Here is a 22,235-nt window from a genome sequence, read left to right on the forward strand (position 1 = left end):
TACATACTTGATGGGATTGTTTTTGGTAGGCATGCCTAGGGTTGCACCACTAAAGAAACGTATAGGTTCCTGAATTAAATTCATAGACTGGGGCCACATTCACACCAAACCAATTTAAAGCACTAGGTATCACTTTGAGCCGGCTTGGCCTCCTGCAAAGGATTCTGGGAGATGTACTGTGTTATGGGTTCAGAGAATTGTTGGAGGGCACCAGGTTGTGGGGAGGCTCCTCTGGGACCCTGTAGCCCACGTGGGTTGCCTCCAGAACCCACCCTTGTTGAACTCTGACTCTGCCTCACTTTAATTCTTTCCTCCTCCTCTTACGCTCAGATGTGGACCTCTCCTGTAATGACCTGACCCGCGTCCCTGAGTGTCTCTACACCCTGTCCAACATACGGCGCCTCAATCTCAGCAGCAACCAAATTGGAGAGCTCTCCCTCTGCATTGACCAGTGGTGCCAGCTGGAGACCCTCAATCTGTCCAGGAACCAGCTTACCTCCTTGCCGGTAGGTGGCGTTCCCTGTCCAGGCAACTGGGACACCAGCTCTGCCATGCTACTGGTTGGCCGCAGAGGAATGGTGGGAGGAAGCAGCTGGGGACCCACAAGGGAAGAAGGCTCAGAGCCAGGGGGTCAGTGGCGGTGGGACAACAATGAGTGGTCAGAGGGAGACGAGGGAGAAGACTGCGAGGAAGAATTAGAATTTTATTATTACCAGTCACAGACCAGTTCCGGGTCACTTACAATATCAGGAAAATCATAAAACACAACAGGAATACGTTGAATTGCAATTGGGTATAACAGCAATTCAAGGGACGCGGGTGGCGCTGTGGGTTAAAGCCTCAGCGCCTAGGGCTTGCCGATCGAAAGGTCGGCGGTTCGAATCCCCGTGGCGGGGTGCACTTCCGCTGCTCAGTCCCAGCACCTGCCAACCTAGCAGTTCAAAAGCACTCCCGGGTGCAAGTAGATAAATAGGGACCGCTTACTAGCGGGAAGGTAAACGGCGTTCCCGTGTGCGGCTCTGGCTTGCCAGAGCAGCGATGTCACGCTGGCCACGTGACCCGGAAGTGTCTGCGGACAGCACTGGCCCCCGGCCTATAGAGTGAGATGGGCGCACAACCCTAGAGTCTGTCAAGACTGGCCCATACAGGCAGGGGTATCTTTACCTTTACCTTATAACAGCAATACAGATATAGTGGCAGTTTAAAAAATATATTACCGTATTTTTTCCTCTATAAAACACACTTTTTCCCTCCTAAAAAGTAAGGGGAAATGTGTGTGCGTCTTATGGAGTGAATGCAGGCTGCGCGGTTATCCCAGAAGCCAGAACAGCGAGAGGGATCGCTGTGCAGCACTCCCTCTTGCTGTTCTAGCTTCTGGCTTCATCCTGCTGCCCTGAGGAGGCTTGGCGCGGCTATCCCTGGCTTTTGTGGAAGGTGGGGGAAGGGACAGAGGGCAGCCCCTCAGTCCCTTCTTCCACCTCCCGGAAAAGCTCGCAAGAGTCGCGCTCCCTTTAAAGAGCCGTGCAGAGCGTGTGTGTGGCTCTTGGGGGCTTCTCCCCCCTTGGGGAAAAGCCTGCAAGCGCCACACACACACTCCTCGCGGCTCGTGAAAGGGAGTGCTGAGCAGAGCCTGGGATGCATACAGACTCTGCTCAGAGCTCCCTTTAAAGAATATTTTTTTTCTTGCATCCCCCCTCTAAAAACTAGGTGCGTCTTATGGTCAGGTGCATCGTATGGAGCAAAAAATATGATAAATCTTGATCACTAAAATATAACCTAAAATTATCATTTAAAACCTTAATCATTTTAGTAGTACAGCTTGTTCCCTAAGTTTTAGGGACTGCAAGGAGGAGTTTTCGGAAGCTGAAGGGGCAACAGGGCTTAGTGAGCTGGGAGTCTGTGGCAGCCACTTAAAACACATAGCAATTGAAGAAGCTGAAAAAGCAGTCCAAATAATTAGATCAGGAAGAGATGCTTGCCTAAACAGGTGTGTCTTCAGGAGCTGGCGGTATGCCGATATTGATGGAGGTGTTTCATATTTTAGCAGGGAGGCGTTCTGACTGCCACAAACTGGTTGGACACAGAGGGATGGTGGGAGGAGCTAGCTGGGGAACCCCCCCAAGGGAAGAAGGCTCAGAGCCCGGGGGACTGGCGGTGGGATGACAATGAATGGTGAGAGGGAGAAGACAAGGAAGAGGTGTTGGAATCAGGGCTTATTGAGCAGGGAGAGTCTGAGCAGCGCTGGATTAACGATTATGCAAAATAAGCCCATGCATCAAGTGAAGGGGCGGAACCACAGAAACTTTCCATTTCTGGATTTTTAACATCAGCGGTCATTAATGGCCAAGCGTTCCTTTTCTCAGTTGAAGTATGTTAAAAATTCAGCTATGCAACAAGGCAGGCTGGTTTCCTTATCTGTGCTAAGTATATAAGGAGGTGTATTACATAAGACAGGGGTCAGCAAACTTTTTCAGCAGGGGGCCGGTCCACTGTCCCTCAGACCTGGTGGGGGGGCTGGACTATATTTGGGGACGGGGAGAGCGAATTCCTATGCCCCACAAATAACCCAGAGATGCATTTTAAATAAAAGGACACATTCTAAAAACACCCTGATTCCCAGACCCTTCGTGGGCTGGATTGAGATTGGATTTGCCTACTCATGACGTAAGATTAGTTTTGAGGATCTGATTTAAGACTTTGCAATTAGAAAAAGTCAGAGAGCATTTTTCAAATATAAATGAAGTGGACGTATACAAAAATAAACATTATTTTCCATCTTACTGTAGGTTTGGTTTCATTTTGAAAAATAAAAATTTTGGGATTCACTATTGTTTATATTTCATATTAAGTGCCCAACCTTGCAGAAAATCATTGTTTAAAATGAGCGAGTTAATGAATGGATCAACAAATGAATTCATGAGCACATCTCCCTTGCTCTGCTTGACTCTTTGCACGTGTTTCCACCCTAGTCGGCCATCTGTAAGCTGACCAAGCTCAAGAAACTCTACCTGAACTCCAACAAGCTGGACTTTGACGGCATTCCTTCGGGGATCGGGAAGCTGGTCTCCCTGGAGGAATTCATGGCTGCAAACAACAACTTGGAACTGATTCCAGAAAGCCTCTGCAGGTATGCCAAGCCCTCCAAGTCGCCTTGAGGGGCAGAATTTCCTCCCAGAGGACTACCTGCGTGGTAGGCTGTGCACACAGACATGGTTTTATATGGCTTTGGCCGATCTGCTTCCAGGCTGAGACGATTCCTGTAAATCAGCATTGTTCTGCCGCTACCTTGGAAACAATTACAGTCATGCCTTGTGTTACGTTTGCTTCATGTTGCGGCTTTTCAGGTTACGAACGTGGCAAACCCGGAAGTGTTTACTTCCGGGTTCACTGCATGCGCAGAAGCGATCCGCGCACTCTGCACATGTGCAGAAGCGCTCTATCGCACTTTGCACATGTGCAGAAGCAGTGCTGTACTTGCCAACTTTCCGGGGTACGAACAGCGTTCATAGGTAGAGGTATCACTCTAATGTCTCTTTCTACCTACCTATGAACCCAAAGCTTGTAATTCATCAATTTTGGGGAAAGCCTCTAATATTTATTTTCCTTTATTCAATTTCTGCCGCGCAGCCTTCAACACATGCTTCTCTCAAGGAGCTGAGCAATAAAAGCGAAAGACCGCCACATTGGATCCCCCCCCCCAGCAAATAACAGTTGATAAAATATGATAAATAGGAAGGGCAGTTTTGTCTGAGTCTCAGAGGCTTAAAAGGTTAAGTGGTTTTAAAGCCTGGAATGAGAGCCAGTGGTGCGGTAATGCTTAGAGTGTTGGACCTCAGGCCTCAAAGACCAGGGTTGAAGTCCCTCCCTTGGTCATGATGTTTGCTGGGTGACGTTCGGCCAGTTAACACACACTCTCAGGGCCTAGCCTACCTCACAGGGCTGTTGTTAGTGGAGGGAAGGGTGGGAGAACAACATACACTGCCTTGAGCTCCCCAGAGGGAAGATAGTTTAGGGTCAAGGCATCAAAGAGCTGACGTGATTGCCCTTTGTACAATTATGCATGGCGTTGGAGAATGGATGGAGAGACTTTTTCACCCCCGTAACACTAGAGTTTGTGGACGTCCAATGGATGTCCATTCAGATCAGACCACAAAGTCCTCCTTCACATAGTGCATATGGAACTCACCGCCACTGGAGGCAGTGACAGCCGCCAACTTGGATGGCTTTAAAAGAGGATTGGGCTAAGCTCTGCCTCCACAATTAAAGGCAGCAATTCTTCTGGGTACCATTCGTCGGAAACCACACAAGGGTAGAGGGATCTGGTGCTCAGATACTGCTTGCTTGGCCCCTATGAGAACATGGCCCCATTGGCCTGATCTGACAGGCTGCCCTTATGTGATTTGCCAGATGCCAGAATTATTGCCATGTTCAGTTTTGAGTAGAGCTCCCTCCTGGGCCTACCTGGAGATGCTGGGGATTCGAACCCGGAACCGTCTGCATGCAAGGCAGATGCTCTACCACTGAACTACAGCCCTTCCCCATATGACTTAACTGGTTCAAAGGGAGACAGTAAGCACCTCTTTTTCTCTCCACAGGTGTGTCAAGCTCAGGAAGTTGGTTTTGAACAAGAACCGCTTGGTCACTTTACCCGAGGCCGTGCACTTTCTGACAGACATTGAGGTGAGGCCGGGGGGGTCCTTGCTGACAGAAGGGCCTGGGAGTTGGGATGGGGCGCGCATAAGAAAAGGGGATCAACATCTTACCTGAAGGAGCGTCTCCAACCCCATCATTCAGCCCAGACCCTGAGGTCCAGCTCCGAGAGCCTTCTGGTGGTTCCCTCCCTGCGAGAAGTGAGGTTACAGGGAACCAGGCAGAGGGCCTTCTCGGTAGTGGCGTCCGCCCTGTGGAACGCCCTCCCACCAGATGTCAAAGAGATAAACAACTACCTGACTTTCTGAAGGCATCACTGTTTAGGGAAATTTTTAATAATCTGGTCGGAGCCACCCAGAGTGGCTGGGAAACCCTTCTAGATGGGCGGTGTGTGTGTGTGTGTGTGTGTGTGTGTGTGTGTGTGTGTGTATATATATATATATATTTGCTTTCGTAGTATATATGAGTTTATGTGTGTGTGTGTATATGTGTGTGTATGTATACAGTGGTACCTTGGGTTACATACGCTTCAGGTTACATATGCTTCAGGCTACAGACTCCGCTAACCCAGAAGTATTACCTCAGGTTAAGAACTTTGCTTCAGGATGAGAACAGAAATCATGCTCCGGTGGCACAACGGCAGCAGGAGGCCCCATTAGCTAAAGTGGTGCTTCAGGTTAAGAACAGTTTCAGGTTAAGAACGGACCTCCGGAACGATTTAAGTACTTAACCTGAGGTACCACTGTATATATATAAAAATATTATTATTATTATCATATTTCATGCTGTGGGACTCCACTTGGCCCCTCATGGACCAAAAGTGAGAAGCTAAAATCCTATATGAAGTTGATTTAACCCCTCACAGTTACAATTCCCAGTGGCTGATTAATCACTCTGAGATCTGTAGCTCTTTGAGAGGAATAGGGGTCAACTCTCAGCACCCTTAACGAACGTTTCCCAGAATCCTTTGGGGGAAGCCATGACTGTTCAAAGTGGTCCCTAGCAGGATGTGGATGAGCTCCTGTGTTTCTCGTTCCTGTAGCTGCCTTTGACCTGAATGGCCTTTCCCCCCACTCTGCTTCCGGCTCTGAATCCATCTCCCCTTCCTGCCCTTCCTTCTTGCAGATCCTGGATGTCCGTGAGAACCCCAACCTGGTGATGCCCCCCAAGCCTGTGGACAGGACCTCCGAGTGGTACAACATCGACTTCTCCCTGCAGAACCAGCTGCGACTGGCGGGGGCCTCCCCTGCTACCGTAGCAGCTGCCGGGGCAGGTGAGTTTGGTACTGCGGGTTATCCTGGCCTTGCGATTTCCCCACTCCCAGCCTTCCTGGCAAATGATAAACTGCCTTGTTTCCTACCAGTGAATTGCATCCAGTGTTAAAACCTGAGCAATTTACTGTAGGTCCGTTAATTTCAGCAGGCCTGTTACCAGTTGGGAGATTCTTTAAAAAAAATTGGCGGTTTGGTTTAAAAGACTCAGGAGTTTTAAAATATACAGTCAACTCACAACTTAGGCACATTCAAGTTGTGCAAATTCAGCTTTACGTGCTTGTCAGAAAAAAAGTGCTGAACTTTTAAAAAAAGGGGGGGACATCCATGGGAGTGGGGAGTCAGTCATCCCTCCCACCTACCATTGCACTCACCTGGGAGAGTGTTTAGAGGTGCAAAGTGTGTGTGTGTGTGTGTGTGTGTGTGTGTGTGTGTTGTTTTTATTAAAGTTTTCTTGGTTTACAAAGGTATGCGCAATGTCTCTTTTTTCAAGTTACATTTTCCATGGGTCAGTTTCATTTGCTGAGACATTAGGGTTACATCAGGAAGAAAAAGGGGGGAAGAGGTGGAGGGGGGAGAGGCGAGTGGGGGTGGGGCCGGGAGGCGATGTTTCTAATTTGCTTAATGTATGTGTGGGGTTTTGTGTCCGCATCGTTTGTGCGGGTTCTCTTTGCCATTCGCTTGTGTTCCTTTGGTGGTGAGAGAAATTGGGGTTGACCTAGGGTGTGGTTGTTTGTTTGTGATTGGCTGCGGTGAACTTTGTTTTCATGTGTGAGTGGGGTGGGTGTTTTTGAATCAGGTTAGCCATATTGATTCGTATTCTGTTGGTGGATTCTTGTCGTTGTCGGGCTGTGTATGTGATAAAGGGGAGCCATACTGGTGTGAAGGCGTCTTCTTCCATTTGTCCCCGTGTCAGTTTCAGTTTATTGGTTAGTTTTTCTAATAAGGCTGTTTCCCATACTATTTGGTACCATTGGTCCATGCTTACTCCTGACAGGTCTCTCCAGTGTCTGGCTATGTTGTTTCTGGCTGCTGAGAGTAGGTAGGTTATGTGAGTGGGCATTATTGTCTTGGAATATGTTTAGTAGGGCCAGTTCTGGGCTGATCAGAGAAAGTGTGTTTTGACTATACACAATTTTGGCTCTATGCACTACTCCGGAATATAACCCCTGTGTAAGTTGAGCGTTGAATATCTATCCACACGTGCAGTATCCAAACACTTGTTATTCAAAAATTCACTTATCCAAACACGAGGGATCAGTACCCAAACCTCACTTATACGCTTCTCAGATTCAGAGATCCAAGTAGCCAGACCTGTGTGTAGTACTGTAAAGAAATAAGCAGCCTTAAACAAGCTTTACTTTTGTGTGTCTTGTTGGTCCACTGGAAACCATGGGGGGGGGGAGGAGCAGGGGAGGGGAGAAAAGGGGACAGACTGAATGAAGAAGAGAACATCTTTTCCCTTCCTTGTTTGCCTTCTGCAATGTTTCAGAGAATTCTCCCTGGGGTTTTTTCCATCATTTTGTGGCCAAAATTCTGCGATCAGGAACACATTAGACATTTCCCCATAGGAATTAGTGCGGATCGTTGACTTGTTTTGTGAACACTCACCTGATAAACCATCTCCTGAGAACACATTGCGTTCGGAGAGCAGAAACTGCGTGTACAAGCAATTCTTGTGGGAGCTTCAAAGCTATCTTCCATCCCCTAAAATTATTTGTTTCTCTCTTTCCTTACCCCCCACCCCTTTCTATTCCTAGGGAGCAGCCCAAAGGACCCCATGGCGCGAAAGATGCGTCTACGGAGACGCAAAGACTCGTCGCAGGATGATCAGGCAAAGCAGGTGCTGAAGGGGATGTCGGACGTGGCGCAAGAGAAGAACAAGAAGATGGAGGTAGGAACACATGCAGCGATGGAGAGTGACTCCAAGGTTGCAGCGCTTGGGACTCTTTAGCTTAGAGAAAAGGCAAAGAAGAGGCGTTTATAAAACTTTGCATGGCGTGGAGGAAGAAAAGATTATCTTCCTCTCTCTCTTAATGCAAGAAATTGTGGGCATCCAGTGGGATGGGAAATTTGGAACAGATAAAATAAAGAATTTCTGGGTTAATCTGGGGAACTCACTTCCACAAAAGGCTGTGATGGCCGTTTAAAGTTCAGCATGGGAAGATAAGGACAATACAGATTTTAAGAAAGACTGGGGAACCATTCATGTCATATTTACAGAATCAATATAAAGAAATGGACTTGCAGGGTTTGATTAAACCACTTGCAGGGTTTGATTAAACCAAGCTTAGGCAAACTCAGCCCTCCAGATGATTTGAGACTACAATTCCCATCATCCCTGACCACTGGTCCTGCTAGCTAGGGATGATGGGAGTTGTAGTCCCAAAACATCTGGAGGGCCGAGTTTGCCAATGCCTGGATTAAACACTTGCAATTAACAAAGCAAATGTAGGAAATAGAATGTTGATATTACAATGAAAAGAGAAGAATTATACCTTTTAAAAATAATAATCAAAGAATAGGAGATAATATGCCAAAAAACCAGAAGGGGAAACTGAGGGAAGTCGTGGAGAGGAGGGGGAAATTGGGGGATGGTATTTTTGTTACAGTGGTACCTCAGGTTACATACGCTTCAGGTTACATACGCTTCAGGTTACAGACTCCGCTAACCCAGAAATAGTGCTTCAGGTTAAGAACTTTGCTTCAGGATGAGAACAGAAATCGTGCTCCGGCGGTGCAGCGGCAGCAGGAGGCCCCATTAGCTAAAGTGGTACCTCAGGTTAAGAACAGTTTAGGTTAAGAACGGACTTCCGGAATGAATTAAGTACTTAACCCGAGGTACCACTGTATGTTATGATACTTTGATGTTTAAAAATGTAAAATCTTAATAAAAACTATTTTAAAAAAAAACAAGTTCAGCACGGGACGGCAATATATAAAAAGCCACCATCCCAGAAAGCAACAGGTATTGCATTGTCAAAGGAATGTTAGAATCCGGTTAAAGACGCAGTAGCGTTATAATCAGGAAAATGCAATGCAATAATCCCCATCTCTGAATGCACTCTAGGTTCCCTTCCTTTTCCGCTACCAGGATCCCTTATTCTTTGTTCTTATTGCCGTTAGGATCCTTTACTAACTCTCTCCCTCCCTCCCTTTTCTTTCCGCTCTAGGAGAACGGAGACCCAAAGTACACGGACCTGAAAACCCGCCGCTGGGATCAGAGTTTGGAGAAGCCTCAGCTCAACTACTCTGAGTTCTTTACGGAGGACGTGGGGCAGCTCCCTGGCGTCACCGTCTGGCAGATCGAGAACTTTGTGCCCACAATGGTGGACGAGACCTTTCACGGGAAGTTCTACGAGGCCGACTGCTACATTGTCCTGAAGGTGAGGGGGGCAGACATCTTGTTTTTATCCTCACAGCCACCCCTGCGAGGTGGGAGACTTGCTTGTCCATCGCTTCATGGGCCTCACTCACACCAAACTAGGATGTGCTAGGATGCCACATTATTATTATTTTTATTTTATTTTATTTTATTTTGCAATTTTATATTTAACACAAAAAACATTATCACAAATATCCTCTGACTTCCCCCAACTTCCTCTTCTGATTCTTTAAATATTTGCTTCTCCTATTTTGCTCTACCTTAATTTTCTAATTAAATATTGTTATATTCTTCTTATCTTTATAGCATACCATATATCCAAATTACATCTTACGTTTTGCTATCTGCCCAGTCATTACCTTTTAACGTTTATACTCATTTTCTTAATTGTAAGTGTTTACTCAAACCCTGCTAGTGAGTCGACTTCTTTACAATGTTTCTGTAAATACATCATAAACAATTCCCATTCTTTTTTAAAGTCTCTGTTGTCCTTATCTCTGATTATTCCAGTCAACTTCTCCATTTCAGTGTATTCCATCAGCTTTGCTTGCCATTCTTCTTTCGTTACTATTATTATTACTATTATTATTACTAGATTTCTACGTTGCCCTCCATCCAAAGATCGCAGGGCGGTTTGCAATATGAAAACACAAAAATACTTAGCAAAGTAATAAACAATAACACCCCCAACACAGTTTAAAAGGCTATAGATTGTTTAATTAGTGTGGGAGAAGAATAATATTTTTGCCTGGCACCTCAAGATATGTAACGAAGGTGCCAGCCAAACCCTTCTGGGGAAGAGCATTCCACAAATGGGGAGCCACCACAGAAAAGGCCCTTTCTCATGTTGCTGCACTCCTGTCCTCAGAAGGGCCTCGGAAGATGATTGCAGGGTCCAGGTCCGTTCATATGGGAAAGAGGCAGACCTTGAGGTATTGCAGTCCTGAGCCTTAAACTGTCACGGGTTCCCCTAAAGAATTCTGGGAGTTGTAGTTTGCTAAGGGGGCTGAGAGTTGTTAAGGGGTGCCCTCACCCACTCACAGGGCTATATATCCCAGAATGGTTTAACAATCAGTCCCTCTCCCCAGGGAACTCTGGGAGCTATAGCTATAATAGGAGTCTCTTAATGACTCTCAGCACACTTAAGAAACTACAGCTCCCAGAATTCACTGGGGGAAGCCATGGCTGTTTAAAGTGACATTCTAGTGTTATAAGTGTGTATTGTGAAGGTGGCCATGATCTCCCAAGGATAAGGAACCTGTGACCCTTCTGATGTTGTCAGGACTAAATAATAATAATAATAATAATAATAATAATAATAATATAATAATAATAATAATAATTAATAGTAATAATATATAATAATTTATTATTTCTACCTCGCCCATCTGGCTGGGTTTCCCCAGCCACTCTGGGCAACTTCCAAAAAAAGTTTTAAAATACATTAAAACATAGTCATTAAAAACTTCCCTAAACAGGGCTGCCTCCAGATGTCTTCTAAAAGTCAGATAGTTTATTTCCTTGACATCTGATGGAAGGGAATTCCACAGGGCGGGCGCCACTACCAAGAAGACCCTCTGCCTGGTTCCCTGTAAGCTCACTTCTCGCAGTGATGGAACCACCAGAAGACTCTCAGAGCTGGACCTCAGTGTCCGGGCTGAATGATGGAGGTGGAGACGCTCCTTCAGGTATACTGGGCCGAGGCCGTTTAGGGCTTTAAAGGTCAACACCAACACTTTGAATTGTGCTCGGAAACATACAGCTCCCATAATCCCGTACCTTTGGCCTTGCTGGCTGGGGCTGATGGGAGTTTGAGTCCAACAACATCTGGAGGTCTACGGATGCCCTGCCCTTGCCATGGGAGTAGACAAAAGTTGAGCTGTGCCTGGTTTGATGCGACCATACGCAGGTCCCTAACCCAAAGCGACCTGGAGGGCAGGGAAGGTTTGTTTTTAAGCTTGCCCGTTGGTCCAGCTGCAAACATTGCTTCTCCCCAGACTTTCCTAGACGATAACGGCTCATTGAACTGGGAGATCTACTACTGGATTGGCCAGGAAGCCACGCTCGACAAGAAAGCCTGCTCTGCCATCCATGCTGTCAACCTGCGCAACTATCTGGGTGCCGAATGCCGCAGCATCCGGGAGGAGATGGGAGACGAGAGCGACGAGTTCAGCCAGGTAAGCGCCTTCCTCTCTGCAGGTTGCTGGATATATCTATCTTTCCCCTTTCGGCTTTTTAAAAAAATAACTTTTTTTTTTGCAATTGTTTTGCAATTGTTGCTCACGAATTCATCCCGTCAGCCTGGCTAATTCTGTGTACTCTACCATCTTTGTTTGCCATTCCTCAATACAAAAAATTTCACAGCTGAGTCCTCAACTCTTTATTACTGTGCTTGGCTTTCTTCAAGTTGGGCTGTGTCTAAAATTTGCCATTTAGATTTTCAAACTTTTTTGTAAACTCAGTTTTAGAAACTGTACCTTTGAGTCCTCAATGCTTTATTACTGCGCTTTGCTTCCCCTAGGTCGAGCTAGGATTATAATACTTCAGAATTTTTGGGAGTTGTATCCCCTTTCTTTGAATTTGGTCATTTAAGGTTTATGATTTCTCTATTTCCTTCTGAGGAAACTGAATGGTTCAGTGAAACGAGGTTTGTAGCCGGCATCCCTTTAAGGCTTTGTTCAGTTCTAGGTTTTTCTAATTTTTTCCTTAAACTTTTTGATTTTTATTATTTAGTTTATTTCTATAAAATAATATTTCTAATCGATTACTTCTCGTTTCAAGGATTTTCACAGTATTTCATTTGTTTTGTGTAATTCCTCAATAGTCGGCAGATCTTGATGTTTCCATCCTTGAGCTATCAAAGCTCTGGCCGCCATTGTCTCATACAGAAATAGTTTTTCATCTTCTTTTGGTATCTCATCCAAATGTTAAAAAAATAACTTTCGTGGCTGTTGGCAGGTCTTTGATCATGAGATCTCCTACATTGAAGGTGGGACGGCCAGTGGCTTTTATACAGTGGAAGACACACACTATGTCACCAGGTAAGAAATGATGATAATGGTCCCCTTTTGATACTACTTCTTTTTAAAAAAATTCTATCCGGGGCACAACACCCAAATCTTATTTTGCTTTTGTGTGAAGAAAGGGTGCTTCTGAGCCCATACAGAGTCCTTTTCTTTTTCTGCTAGCCCCAGAGCATTTGGGATTACTGGGTGCAACTTTCAGGTCAAAGGTTGTCCCTTCTGAATGGGCCCCAATCCGCTGCCTCTCCAAAGACTCACTTGTAATTTAGGGGATCCAGATTTATTTATTTTTTTGGAAGATGCTCCTACTTATGACTTCTGGCTGTTCTCCTTGTTCCCCTCTGTTTCTTAATTGTGGGGGGCTAACACTAGTAAATTTCGATTTTTTCATTTGATTATTCTGCCTAGAGGCAGATGGAAGGGAACATTGGGCCATAGCAGTAATTTTGGATTGGGGTTGATTCAGCGGTACAAAAAACTGATTTGGCCAGAGAACAGGAGATTGGCAGGAATGTCTCAAGTTCTGACAGCAGGATAATAAATAATGTGGGATGCAGGAAAGATTTGTGACTTTGAGATTGTTTTGAATTTGGGGAAAACTGTTTAGCTTGCAATTCCCCTTGGTGGGGCAGTGCCCTGATAAACCAGTCTTCTCTGCCTAGATCTTTCTAGTGCAAAAATTATATGACAGAGGGCTCCAAACCGCCAAGTTTTTTAGTCCTGGTACAGCCTCTCTTTATCTAGTGTCAATCCATTTCCTCTTCCGTGCTGGCCGTTTTGAATGTTCTCTTATTTTAAGGAAGTAGGGGAAATCTTCATGAATTGCAAAACTTCCAAGACCTTTGGCCAACAGACCCATTGGTGGATTTAAGTTTCCCCCTGTCATCTAACATTTTTGCCCCCCAATTTCAATGTAGGCTTTACCGTGTTTATGGAAAGAAGAACATAAAGTTGGAACCGGTACCTCTGAAGGCAGCATCTTTGGACCCTCGGTAAATATTTAGGGTGATTCTCTTTTGGAAACGGGATCCTCTAAAATCAGCAATTTTGGGGGAAACGAATCCCTAAAATATTATGTATAGCTGAGTTGACATTCTAGGTCATCTGTCTCATAGGAAGTCCTCAATCAATTCATTACATTGGTGGAGTTGTACTTGCAAAGGCATCCTTGGACTGGGCTAAGGAATTATTTTCTTAAGGTCCACCAATAATTTCTTTTAAAGAATGAGAGAACTTTAACTCCGCATTACTGTTTGCTATCCATATTTGAGGGAGTAAACCATAATATTAAATGCAAGGAATTGGTTTGTTCTTTATTGATTGTCGCACAGCAATCTGGAGTTCAGAGATGGAAAATTTAGACAATCCCTGCTTGGCTTAGGGATGTTAGGACTGTTGCACTCTCAGATGGGGAAATGGCACAATATAGCCGGTTCCTGCAAGGCAAAGAAGGACCACAGACCTTTTATGCCACCCGGGAAGACTTTATTTCATCCACATCTTGTGATAACGTGGAAGGGCATCTCTCAACAGCAGCATCAGAAATATGGAAAGTGTGAGATGATTTTCAGTTCCCACCTGTGGCTCCTAGAAGCTGTCAGCATGTGACAGCAGCCACACCCTGGGAATGGCTTCGACTGGCCGGCTAAGCCAGGTGAGGGTAGCCGATGGGTCTCAAACTCTCAGTGAGTTAGAGACTTCCTCTGCATGTGAAGATAGACGCTGGTGGATTGAGCAGATGAGATCAAGAGGGGGTCCAATGGCCAAGAAGGCAGTTTCTTCATGTGCTGTAGAGGGACGTGAGGGGCCGATGGGGCTCACCCACCTGGGAAGGTAGCCCACCTAGGAGAAGGAAAACTCTGATCCTGAACTTCCACTGCCTTGTGGGATATCTTCGGGAGAAGAAAAGACTCGGGAATAAACCCTAGATGAATCTGGAGTCCCTAAGACAGTTGGATGGTGTCTTGTTCGCCTCCTTCCGGCAAGTCCTGCAGCCAAGCTGGTGCCAAACATTTGGCTCTGCTTTCCTTTGGACCCCATCAGTGAGGCCGAGAGGGGGGTCTTGTCGTCTGGGCAGCCCAGGACCTCCATGCACACTGCCCAGGCTTGCACCCAGGGCCAGATTTAGACCCTAAGCTACTGAAGCTAATGGGGCCCTTTATATGTCCAGCTGTCCTTTGTCAGCAACAAATTGTCACTGTTTTTTGTGTTAAATATATTCTGTATCGTAATTTATGGACCTAATAGGTATCTAAAGCCATTTGCACATAACAAATAGGAGCCTACACAACACAAAACGCTGTTTGTAGGTTTTATTTTATTTGTTTTTTATCTTATATTTTGGAAATTACATCCAGTTGTTTTTTTCCCTTTAAATTTTTTTGGTTCCCCCAAGAGAGTGGGGCCCTAAGCTGTAGCTTGTTTAGCTGATACATAAATCTGGCACTGTTTGCGCCCCAGGGAGGTCACTTTGATGCTGCCAATGCAGTGATTTGACTTCACCCCCAGAGGCAGACTCCATTGTCTCTTGAGACAGACAGATGCTAACGATACATGAGGTATTTAGTGCCTCCTGCACTAATTGATAACTGTTTCATTTTATTTCCTGGAAGGAATGTGTTCTGAAATCCTGCAGTGGGGGGGGGGGTATGATTTATAAGAAGCCTTTTTTCTTAAACTCTAAGGGTTGGAGCCATGGTTCGCAATGTGGGGCACTCCCCCCCCCCCACAGGGGGGCAATTTGATTTTTAATGGGGGGCAATTCAAGAATGAGTTATTAACAGTGAATGGCCTTTTAGGCTTCCTCCACGTGAATAGGAGTTCACTTTTTGAATTATATGTCATTGGAGGCAGGGAGGCATCAGGATTTTAGAGATGCTTGGGGGGGCATGGCCAAAAAAAGGTTGGGAACCACTGGCCTGGAGGATTCTGGGAGTTGTAGTTCCATAAAACCTGAGGGGTTAGAGGAAAGCCCCATCACTGATTTTGAGTGAGGTCTGCAGCAGCTTCTAGCTATTTGGGAAAAATGGCCCCTTCCGTCTTTTTCTTTTTTCTTTTTTAATCCTTTATTTATTTATTAAATTCATATTACACGTTAGTTACCGTACAATTTCAGCACTGTACATAACGTGTTATATTAAATATATGGATTCCCCACATCTAACCCTATACCCTATTGACCATTTACCCAAATACCCATGTGACCTTCCTCACCCACGTGCAAGACGTCCTTCTCGCTACGTTAAAACTCTATCATTGTGTTCGCATTTATTCATCACATTAATCAGTCCTCTATTCCAGAATCATTGCATTAATGAACTCACTCAGTACTTATCCAAAGATTTCCACTGAAGTGATATTTTACAATATATTCTTCAACACGCTTCCATTCCTTTCTTAATTCTTGCTTTGATTGCACTCTAATTGATGCTGTCATCTTGGATAGTTCAATATATTCGCAAAATTTGATTTGCCACTCTGACATTGAGGGAGTTTCTTTGCTCTTCAGTTTTTGGCCACAAGTACTCTTGCGGGGACGCGGGTGGTGCTGTGGGTAAAAGCCTCAGCGCCTAGGGCTTGCCGATCGAAAGGTTGGCGGTTCGAATCCCCGCGGCGGGGTGCGCTCCCGTTGTTCGGTCCCAGCGCCTGCCAACCTAGCAGTTCGAAAGCACTCCCGGGTGCAAGTAGATAAATAGGGACCGCTTACTAGCGGGAAGGTAAACGGCGTTTCCGTGTGCGGCTCTGGCTCGCCAGAGTAGCTTCGTCACGCTGGCCACGTGACCCGGAAGTGTCTCCGGACAGCGCTGGCCCCCGGCCTCTTGAGTGAGATGGGCACACAACCCTAGAGTCTGTCAAGACTGGCCCGTACGGGCAGGGGTACCTTTACCTTTACCTTTTTACTCTTGCAGCCGCTGTTGCGTGTAAAAAGACTCTGACTTTGTCTCTAGGGTCTTTTTCTTTCTTTATCTCTAACTTGCCTCTTTCCTGGGACTTTTTTTCCAAGGTTCGTCTTCCTGTTGGACCACGGCCTTGAGATCTACATCTGGAGGGGGAGCCAGGCCACTCTGAGCGGCACCACCAAAGCCAGGTAACTCCCCAAGCAAGGAGAGGGTTGTAGTTGATGTCAGTAGCTTTGGGCCTTTGGGTGGTGTCTGTGGTAAACTTTATTTGAACTGCCGATGCCATTATCATTTTTTGTTTATTTCATTTATACTTTATTTCCTAAAATTTTTGCACCGTTTCTTCGTAGCAACAAAAACCCTCAAGGCAGTTTGCAAATGGGAAAAAAAAATCAATCAAAATGAGTAACAACACTTTAAAAGAAATTAAAACCAGCAGTAAACTAAAAACAAATTAAAACACATACCAGCATTCCAGACATCTGGCTAGACTTGCCTTTAAAAATGGGTTTTTAGCAGGTGCCAAAATGTGTACAGTGAAGATGCCTGCCGGATATCAATAGGCAGGGAGTTCCAAAGTGTAGATGCTGCCACACTGTAATAAAAATAAAAATAAATTTATTACTTATACACCACCCATCTGGATGGGTTTCCCCAGCCACTCTGGGCAGCTTCCAAGAGAATATTAAAAATACGACAAAACATGAAACATTAAAAACTTTCCTAAACAGGGCTGCCTTCAGATGTCTTCTAAAAGTCAGAGTTGTTTATTTCCTTGACATCTGATGGGAGGGCATTCCACAGGGTGGCCGCCACTAGCAAGAAGGCCCTCTGCCTGGTTCCCTGTAAGTTCTCACAGTGAGGGAACCGCCAGAAGGCCCTTGGAGCTGGACCTCAGTGTCCGAGCTGAACAATGGAGGTGGAGACGCTCCTTCAGGTATACTGCGCTGAGGCCATTTAGGGCTTTAAAGGTCAGCACCAACACATTGAATTGTGCTTGGAAACGTACTGGGAGCCAATGTAGGTCTTTCAAAACCGGTATTATGTGGTCTTGGCGGCCGCTCCCAGTCACCAGTCTAGCTGCCGCATTCTGGATTTATTGCAGTTTCCAGGTCACCTTCAAAGGTAGCCCCACAAAGAGCGCATATAAGATTGATTTCATACAAATAGATATTATGCAGCAGCTGCAACCGTGCCAGCGGTCAAGTGGGCATGTCATGGGTTAATGTCATCTCGCATGCAAACTGCCCCCAAGTTGTTTAAGGGCTCCATAGACAAATAATACATGGATTTTCACTCCTGGTTTGCTTGCCATGGATTGTGCTTCCTGAAAACTGGTTATGTGCCATTTTTATATCCTGGCCACCTTGAGGTTACTATTACCTGTGTGGATAAGCATCTGTTTTTAAATGTTGATTCCAGGTGTTTTGAAGCATTTGGTGGTTCAGATGTATTGTTTTGCTGCTTCGGCGTTCGACACCCTGGACTCTTTTGGGAGGGAAGGGGTGGAAATGTATTAAGTAAATGAAAAACCGAATACTAATTGGAGCTGAAGCCTTGTTACAATGCAAATCTGTTCCTCTGAGCTCCTTTTTGTCTTTCCCTGAATCAGTCTTCCGCTCCGTTCTTCTCCCCCCTCTTAGGCTTTTCGCAGAGAAGATCAATAAGAATGAGAGGAAGGGGAAGGCAGAGATCCTGACCGTCAGTCAGACGCAGGAGGCGCCCGAGTTTTGGGAGGTCCTGGGGGGGCAGCCAGATGAGATCAAGCCCAACGTCCCAGATGACTTCAAGCCTCCCAGACCTAAACTCTACAAGGTGAGTTGGTGCAGACACCAGTCACACCCAGGGTGGATAAAAATCAATGATTTTTTTTCGGATTTTTGTTTTATTTAAATTGGATTTTATTTTTCATTTAGATTTTTAAAATGAAATGCTTTTGGAGGAAAAATCTTTGTAAATATAGTTTTCTATTTAAGTTACATTATGGTCCAGACTCCAAAGGCTATTCACCAGGAAATAAAGATTTGTTTTCAGTTTTTCACGTGTGCTAAAGCTCAGTCTCAGTTTTTTATTTTTAATTGTTTAACTGCATCAGTTAGCAAACATGGATACATATGCTATAATGTTATTGTTTTAGTTAAATAAAACGCTTAAATGATTATTTTTCTCCTTCCAGTAAAATACAGCAGAAAAGTTGTCCAAATATAAACAGTTAACTTATTAAAAACCTGACAATAATTTCATAGTTATCTGTCTCTGTATTTCTAATAGTACAGTCATACCTTGGGTTGAATGTGCTTCAGGTTGAGCGCTTTTGGGTTGCGCTCCACGGCAACCCAGAAGTAACGGAGCGCGTTACTTCCGGGTTTTGCCGCATGCGCAGAAGCTCAAAATGATGTCATGCGCGGAAGGGGCAAAACGCGACCCACAGACGCACCGTTGCGTCTTATGTTCTGTTCAGGATGCGAACAGGACTCCAGAACAGATCCCATTCGCATCCTGAGGTACCACTGTATAACCAAATCAGTAATTTTTGATATGACTGCAAAAACTACTCTGAAAATTTACTATTCCAGAAATGAAGCCTTCATGTGGTTGTAAATATTAAGATTATACCAGCAAGAATGAGTCTTTCTGTAAAGAAAAAAATGATTTAAATAAACTCTTACTGACTAGTGATTTAAATCGATTTGATTTAAATCAATTCTAGGCTGGTCACACCCAAACACTTATAACAGCTCTCAACACCCATAACAAACTACAGTTCCCAGGATCCTTTGCAGGAAGCCCGGGCTATATAAAGCGGTATGACGCTGCTTTAAAAGTATGGGGCAGAAGAGACCCCAGAGCAGGAAAAGGCTTGCCAGGTGGGCTTTTGATTGCTCCCTTCTCCCTGCTAACACCCATTTCCCCTTTTCTCCTTCCTTCTCCTGTTCTCCCACAGGTCGGTTTAGGTTTGGGTTACCTGGAGCTGCCCCAGATCAACTACAAGCTTTCTGTGGAACACAAGAAGAGGCCCAAAGTGGATCTGCTGCCAGAAATGAGGCTGGTACGCCCCTCTGTGTTTATCTATGCCGTATTTTTCCCTCCATAAGACACACCTGACAATAAGAAGCACCTAGTTTTTAGTGGAGGAAAACAAAACAAAAAAATATTCTGAACGAAACAGTGGATGTATGATTTTTGTGGCCCATGCTGTGGCCACAGACATGATATGTGATTTGACGGTGAGTTTGGGGTAGCCCAGTGCAAAAATTCTGAGGAGCCATGTGGATCCATGCTTTGTAACCATGCTTTTGCACCACTGCGGCCCCACGAAACAGTGGATGCGTGTGTGGTTTTGGTGCAGGCTGTAGCCATGGACATGCTATGTGATCTGATGTTGAATTTGGGGTGACCCAATGCAAAAATCATGAGGATCCATGGGCTTTTACCTCCCCCCTCCTAGGCAGCCTCCTTTATCGCTAGCCTCCCTTATCTCCCTCCCAGTCGCTTGCCGATCAGCTGCTTCCTTTCAACACTCCCTTCCCTCTTGTTTGCCTTAGTGTCTTTTCCTTAGCTGGAGCAGTTTTTTGCTCCTCTTTTCCTTCTAATTTCTCTCCTTATTGCTTTAGTCTTCCTGTTTCCCCCCTTTGCAAGTTTGCTGTCTTTACCTCCCCACTCCCAGGCAGCCTCTTCTATTGCTAGCATCCCTTATCTCCCTCCCGATCGCTTGCCAATCAGCGGCTTTGTTTCAACACCCACTTCCCTCTTTCTTAAAAAAAAAAAGCATGATCTGCTTTTCACCCCTGGGCAATTCGCCTCCAGGGACCATGCATTCACTCCATAAGACGCACAGACATTTCCCCTTACTTTTTAGGAAGAAAAAAATGCGTTTTATGGAGCAAAAAATACGGGAGAGAGAGAGAGAGAGAGAGAGAGAGAGAGAGAGAGAGAGAGAGAGTGTTGTAGAATTGGATGGGATCCAACCCTGCTACAATGCAGGAATGGGATGGGGAGAGGGAACAGAGCAGGAAGCTCTACTCTCTCCCAGGAACACAACTGCATCAGGGGTCCTATTTATTTTTATTTATTTATTTCATTTCTATCCCACCATTCCCCCCCCCCCAAGAAGCTTCATAGTTCTCCCCCATCTCCTTTAATCCCCACAGCAACCCTGTGAGGTAGGTTAGGCTGAGAAGCAGTGACTGGCTCCCAAGGTCACCCAGTGAGCTTCATGGCCAAGTCAGGATTTGAACCCTGGTCTCCCAGGTCCTAGTCCAACACTCTAACCACTACACAGCCTCAGTCCTGTATACCTGAAGGAGCGTCTCCAACCCCATCATTCAGCCTGGACACTGAGGTCCAGCTCCAAGGGCTTTCTGGTCGTTCCCTCACTGCGAGAAGTGAGGTTACAGGGAACCAGGCGCAGGGCCTTTTCGGTATTGGCGCCCGCCCTGTGGAATACCCTCCGTTCAGATGTCAAGGAAATAAACAACAATCTGACATTAAGACAATATCTGCAGGCAGCCCGTATCGAGAAGTTTTTAATGTTTGATGTTTTATTATGTTTGTATATATTTAAGTGTGTTTTAAGTGCATTATACAGGGACGTGGGTGGTGCTGTGGTCTAAACCACTGAGCCTAGGTCTTGCCGATCAGAAGGTTGGCAGTTCGAATCCCCGCAGCGGGGTGAGCTCCCGTTGCTCAGTCCCAGCTCCTGCCAACCTAGCAGTTCAAAAGCAAGTAGATAAACAGGTACCATTCCAGCAGGAAGGTAAACGGTGTTTCCGTGTGCTGCTCTGGTTTTGCCAGTGGCTTAGTCATGCTGGCCACATGACCCGGAAAAACTGTCTGCAGACAAACGCTGGCTCCCTCGGCCTATAAAGCGAGATGAGCGCCACAACCCCAGAGTCGTCTGTGACTGGACTTAACTGTCAGGGGTCCTTTACCTTTACCTAAGTGCATTATACAAATGTGGCACTAGATTGTGCTGATGAGCTAATGGCAAATTCCATATATATTTTACAACTTTATTTCAAAAATGGTTTTCACATCGTTTTTTGTATCTGTTTTGATTCAGCCATAGTTACTTATGTCTTAGACATAAGGGAGGGCAATTATTAGGGTGGGCACCACTACTGAGAAGGCCCTCAGCTTACACAGCTGCTTTGAAATGGGGGCAGCACATTTCCAAATAACTGCTGTTCCGACGGGCCCTTTGGGAAACTCTGGCACCAGGCCTTGAGGAGCCGCCGAAACTGATCTTGGCAGCTGAGCAGGGTGAATTGAAACCCTTCCTTCTTGTCTCCCCTTCCTCAGCTTCAAAGTCTGTTGGACACCAAGTCGGTCTACATCCTGGACTGCTGGTCTGACGTTTTCATCTGGATCGGCCGCAAGTCTCCTCGCCTGGTGCGCGCCGCTGCCCTCAAGTTGGGCCAGGAGCTCTGCAGCATGCTGCATCGCCCCAAACACGCCATGGTGACCCGCAACCTGGAGGGCACTGAGTGCCAGGTAGGTGGGTGGACGGGTATGTATTTACAGTGGAACCTCGGGTTGCGAACGTGATCCGTGGGGGAGGCACGTTCGCAACCCGCAGCGCCGCATCTGTGCACGCGCGTGACTCAACTCAGCGCTTCTGCACATGCGCAAAGCGCAATTGCTGAAACCCGGAAGTAGCCCGTTCCGGTACTTCTGGGTTTCGGTGTGTCCATAACCTGAAAACGCGTAACCCGAGGCATCTGTAACCTGAGGTACCAGTGTATTCATTTTTTAAAAACCCACATTTGTTGTTGTTGTTTAGTCGTTTAGTCGTGTCCGACTCTTCATGACCCCATGGACCAGAGCACGCCAGGCACTCCTGTCTTCCACTGCCTCCCTCAGTTTGGTCAAACTCATGCTGGTACCTTCGAGAACACTGTCCAACCATCTCGTCCTCTGTCGTCCCCTTCTCCTTGTGCCCTCCATCTTTCCCAACATCAGGGTCTTTTCCAGGGAGTCTTCTCTTCTCATGAGGTGGCCAAAGTAT

The 22,235-nt window shown here is 45.9% G+C and overlaps 1 protein-coding gene across 1 annotated transcript in view; it reads left to right on the forward strand.

Annotated features, from left to right (window-relative positions):
* The window catches only part of FLII (FLII actin remodeling protein), a 54,205-nt gene that overhangs the window by 16,997 nt on the left and 14,973 nt on the right, over window positions 1-22,235 (forward strand). The window contains exons 8-20 of the mRNA XM_028706595.2: window positions 331-506; window positions 2,970-3,127; window positions 4,596-4,680; window positions 5,776-5,923; window positions 7,682-7,815; window positions 9,095-9,307; window positions 11,304-11,483; window positions 12,265-12,347; window positions 13,247-13,321; window positions 16,333-16,416; window positions 17,872-18,043; window positions 19,173-19,277; window positions 21,530-21,721. Of these exons, the coding sequence (XP_028562428.2) occupies window positions 331-506; window positions 2,970-3,127; window positions 4,596-4,680; window positions 5,776-5,923; window positions 7,682-7,815; window positions 9,095-9,307; window positions 11,304-11,483; window positions 12,265-12,347; window positions 13,247-13,321; window positions 16,333-16,416; window positions 17,872-18,043; window positions 19,173-19,277; window positions 21,530-21,721 (1,805 nt within the window). The remainder of the gene's footprint in view (window positions 1-330; window positions 507-2,969; window positions 3,128-4,595; window positions 4,681-5,775; window positions 5,924-7,681; window positions 7,816-9,094; window positions 9,308-11,303; window positions 11,484-12,264; window positions 12,348-13,246; window positions 13,322-16,332; window positions 16,417-17,871; window positions 18,044-19,172; window positions 19,278-21,529; window positions 21,722-22,235) is intronic.

This window comes from Podarcis muralis, chromosome 14 (assembly GCF_964188315.1).
Source record: "Podarcis muralis chromosome 14, rPodMur119.hap1.1, whole genome shotgun sequence".
Classification (NCBI taxonomy): Eukaryota; Metazoa; Chordata; class Lepidosauria; order Squamata; family Lacertidae; genus Podarcis; species Podarcis muralis.